Here is a 1954-nt window from a genome sequence, read left to right on the forward strand (position 1 = left end):
TGTGTGTAAACCTCATACATTTTCTACCCTTGATATATTCTTCTATGCTTTGGTCAGACATGATGTTAAGTCTTTAGAATGTGCTCTTCAGAAAAATTTATGCTCAAAACTAACTGATATAGGGAAGACTCATTTCAAATGATTGGACTAGATGAGTATGAAGGCTCTTTTTTATCAGTGTTTTAGTTCTTTTGTTCACAAGTAAGTCTGCTTCTCTAGTTATTTTGCAGAGTTGAATCCACTATTACAATCACTGTTACTACATCAAATACTTACCAGCAACAAGAACTATGGTATTTACTGGGTAAAAATAACAGCAATTTTGTAAGATGTAAAATTGCACACAGCAGAAGTGATCCTTTCTGTTCCTCAGCTTCATGTAGTGAAAGTCAGGAGTGACACAGCTGTCTGTCTTGGTGTCTTTCCTTTTTCCTTCTGGTCTTGGAAAAATAGTATCAGTACTCCAGGAGAGTTGCATGAATAATAAAGAGGAGTCTTGTTTTGAATGATTATTTTCACAATGAAGATCTTTACAAAGAAGAGACTTCCCTGGCAAAAGTATGTGAAGAAGCTGCAGTATCAGGAGGAACTGAATTTGCATGGGGGATTAAAGTCCTGCTGAAGAGAAAGAACCCTAAGATATAGTTAAAAGCATTGCAGAAGTTTTTAGTGTCTGACAATTGAACTACAAACTATTGTTAACGATTAGTGCATCTGGAAAAGGTCTTCAGGGTTTTTCTCAGCAGAATATTTCAGGGCATTCATTGCAGTGCCCCAACTGCTATTTTCTTCTAAGATCTCCAATGTTACAGTGCTTCAACTGCTGCAAGAATCTTAAAGAACTTCTCTTCAGTTGGTTGTTTGCCAGAATTAGAATAAATGAGTGACAGCAGGGATACATGAACATAATTATCACACCAAAAAGAAACAGCAGTTCATGCCAAAAGAAGCCTAATATTTCTATGGCCAAACCTACAAAATACAAGGTAAAGAGGATGATAAAAGGAATTAAAACCTTCATGGCTTTCACATGAGCTTTTGTGTTGAGGTCTTGGAATCCTGAGAAATTGGATTGCATCTGCTTGTTGTGTCTCCAGAGGGAAATGATCAACAGGAGACACGTAGTGGCAGATAGCAAAAAGTAGAAAACAATTCCAAACTGAAAAATGATGTGGTTAATAAGTAACTCTTTTGTTTGTAGGTGAATGAACCAGGAAACGTTTCTATATTGCATTTTTTTATCATTAAACATCTTCACAATTTGTGGAGTATCAATAAGCAATGAGACAAACAAGCATCCTATTAGAAAGATAAAAATTCCATCAGCTCTCCTCTTCAACCAGATAAAAGCATAGTGAGAAAAATTTGCTATCTTCAGAAAATAGATGATGCTGAGGCTAGTGGCAAACCAGATGCTCAGGTGGTTCATAATTACCCAGAGGTAGTTGATGTATTCATACAGTGTGCCATAGGAAAGTGTATGTGTGGAGAATAACTTTGTGTATGTGTCAACAGTTATTATCCATATGAGACAAATCCTGGAAGTTGCCAAGCCAGTGAGAATGAAGCAAATCTTAGAAAGCGTCTTGTTCTTGGCATAGTCTGTGAGGTTCACAACTGCAATGAATGTGTTCCCTAAAACTCCCATCACAGCTTCACCAGTGGCAACAAAGAGGAGAACACCTCCCACTGCACTTAGCATCTCTGTGTATCCATAAGATTGCTCCTGTTGCAATTAATGTAGATTTACCTGCTGCAGAGTGTTCCATGGAGTGGCTTCGTGATAGAGGAGTGACTCTTTTCATCTTCATTTAATGAAGGCATAAAAGCACATAGGATTGGTCTGTGGGCACATCAGAGATCTCTCCATAGATTTCCTTGCTGTTGCTTCTGTAGGACTTAGTGAGTCCACGAAAGCCCAGCAGACTTACTGCCTGTTGAAATTTGTTAATAA

At 37.8% G+C, this 1954-nt stretch overlaps 1 protein-coding gene across 1 annotated transcript; it reads right to left on the reverse strand.

Annotated features, from left to right (window-relative positions):
* Positions 1–781: 781 nt before the first annotated feature.
* On the reverse strand, positions 782–1702 carry LOC110560627 (taste receptor type 2 member 104-like). The gene has a single exon (XM_021656617.1). It carries the CDS (start codon positions 1700–1702, stop codon positions 782–784), a length of 921 nt encoding a protein of 306 aa, XP_021512292.1.
* Positions 1703–1954: the final 252 nt, after the last annotated feature.

This window comes from Meriones unguiculatus, chromosome 5 (assembly GCF_030254825.1).
Source record: "Meriones unguiculatus strain TT.TT164.6M chromosome 5, Bangor_MerUng_6.1, whole genome shotgun sequence".
In the NCBI taxonomy this organism is placed as follows: domain Eukaryota; kingdom Metazoa; phylum Chordata; class Mammalia; order Rodentia; family Muridae; genus Meriones; species Meriones unguiculatus.

Excerpts from the sequence above, each read along its gene's own strand:
- LOC110560627 (XM_021656617.1), bottom strand. The coding sequence starts at position 1,702 with ATGCTAAGTGCAGTGGGAGGTGTTCTCCTCTTTGTTGCCACTGGTGAA.